At 53.2% G+C, this 1,535-nt stretch overlaps 1 protein-coding gene across 1 annotated transcript; it reads right to left on the bottom strand.

The window, feature by feature from the left end:
• Positions 1–456: 456 nt before the first annotated feature.
• On the bottom strand, positions 457–1,260 carry PV07_12755 (uncharacterized protein; the record flags this gene model as incomplete). Its single annotated transcript, XM_016400317.1, has 1 exon — positions 457–1,260. One exon carries the CDS (start codon positions 1,258–1,260, stop codon positions 457–459), a length of 804 nt encoding a protein of 267 aa, XP_016242036.1.
• Positions 1,261–1,535: the final 275 nt, after the last annotated feature.

Below are 1,535 nucleotides of genomic sequence, written 5' to 3' on the forward strand. Positions count from 1 at the left end.
AAAAAAAAAGAGTAGTTACAGTACAGAGATAGGAAAATATAAAGTGAGAAAAATAACTCAATTTGGAAGACAGGGAACAGAACCTGGAGATATATAATCTAAGGGAGGGGGAATAGGGAAATGCGGTCGCGACTAACTCCACCGTGAGGAGGGTCACCTCTCAGATACAGTAGAGGAGACGGGCTATATTATTTGATACTGAGGGATATCTTGCCTAATCACTCTGAGGATGTGTTGCTCACTGTGCACAGTCTAGTCCTGCAGATCAAACATGAGATGCCAATTTCTTCTCCTGAACTTAGTATTGATTTGCAGTCTCGTCAGTGGCGACGATGTGACGACGGCAGCCTCGAGCGGCGAGCAGCCTCCCGTCTCAACAGGAGGACAGTCTATAGTTACCGTTGAGTTACAGATGAAAGATTGGACGGCAGTGGGTACGGTTGACATGGCGGACTATCAATTGGTCCCGACCGGCCCGTGCGGGGGAACAGCGGTAACATCTATCGCCACAACGCCCATGTCCACGATGACCATAACCACCACCGTCACCACGACCACCGGCGTCGCAGGTACCACTGGCGACTTAGGCACAGGCACCCGGCTCGAGACCAGCTTTATCACAGCAACCGTGGTATCGACGACGACACTGGTATCCTCGACGACGGTTTGGGAGATGGTTGGCACGCTCACCGTCGAAAACGAGCCCCACACGATCTCTTCTCCCGGTGTGAGCCAAGCTGAGTCGACCTCCTCATTTACGTCGTCTGGCGACAGGGAGGGTGATTTGGCGATGACGGCCTCGACGGTAGAGAGTCCAGTAGGAGCTTCCTCAGAAGCGACTTCGCCGCCAGAGATCACGTCGACAGCCACTGTGTCCGATCCCAACGAGACAGAGTTCTTCATTTTTGAGCCCGTACCATCGGCAACGTCTTCGGAAAGTCTCTCGTCGTCTCCCGCATCAGACACGACTGTTGAAATACCCTGCACGGCCATCGGGTGGCCTAGCGCGGTAACCAATAGCTCTTCAGTCTGGCCAGTGTGGAACTCCACCGGGGACTCCATAGGCTGCTTACTCATCTCCAACTCGTCAACCCCAAACTGGACATGGCCAACGGCCACATTACAGACGGTCAAGTCCCGTGCGCCTCCATTTATTCCCAGTGCCGTGGATGTAGTAATATCTTCGGCCGGGGAGGCCCCTCGGGCATCTTTCGTCACCGTTGTCGCCGTCGGGGTCTTTGTTCTCGTCTCCCGGCTCATAGCTCACGAGGTAGGACACCATTTGTAAATCCGATAAGGAAGAGGAAGGAAACGGAATACTTGTGAGATGAGCTATTCAAAATGCTACTGCTATGTAGAGCCGTATCACCTTCACATGCATTTCGCGCGCGTCAAAGGAAGGCGCTAACGGCGGGCCTGTGAACGACCCCCAATGTGAGACAGGGTTCATTCGTAGATAGGTAGCCGGTCGAAATCTAGGAGTCTTCCAAAATACTTTGCCTGGATCAGATTTGGGTCGTGAATGTCGGGTCCGA

Source organism: Cladophialophora immunda, assembly GCF_000835495.1.
Source record: "Cladophialophora immunda strain CBS 83496 unplaced genomic scaffold supercont1.120, whole genome shotgun sequence".
Taxonomy (NCBI): Eukaryota; Fungi; Ascomycota; class Eurotiomycetes; order Chaetothyriales; family Herpotrichiellaceae; genus Cladophialophora; species Cladophialophora immunda.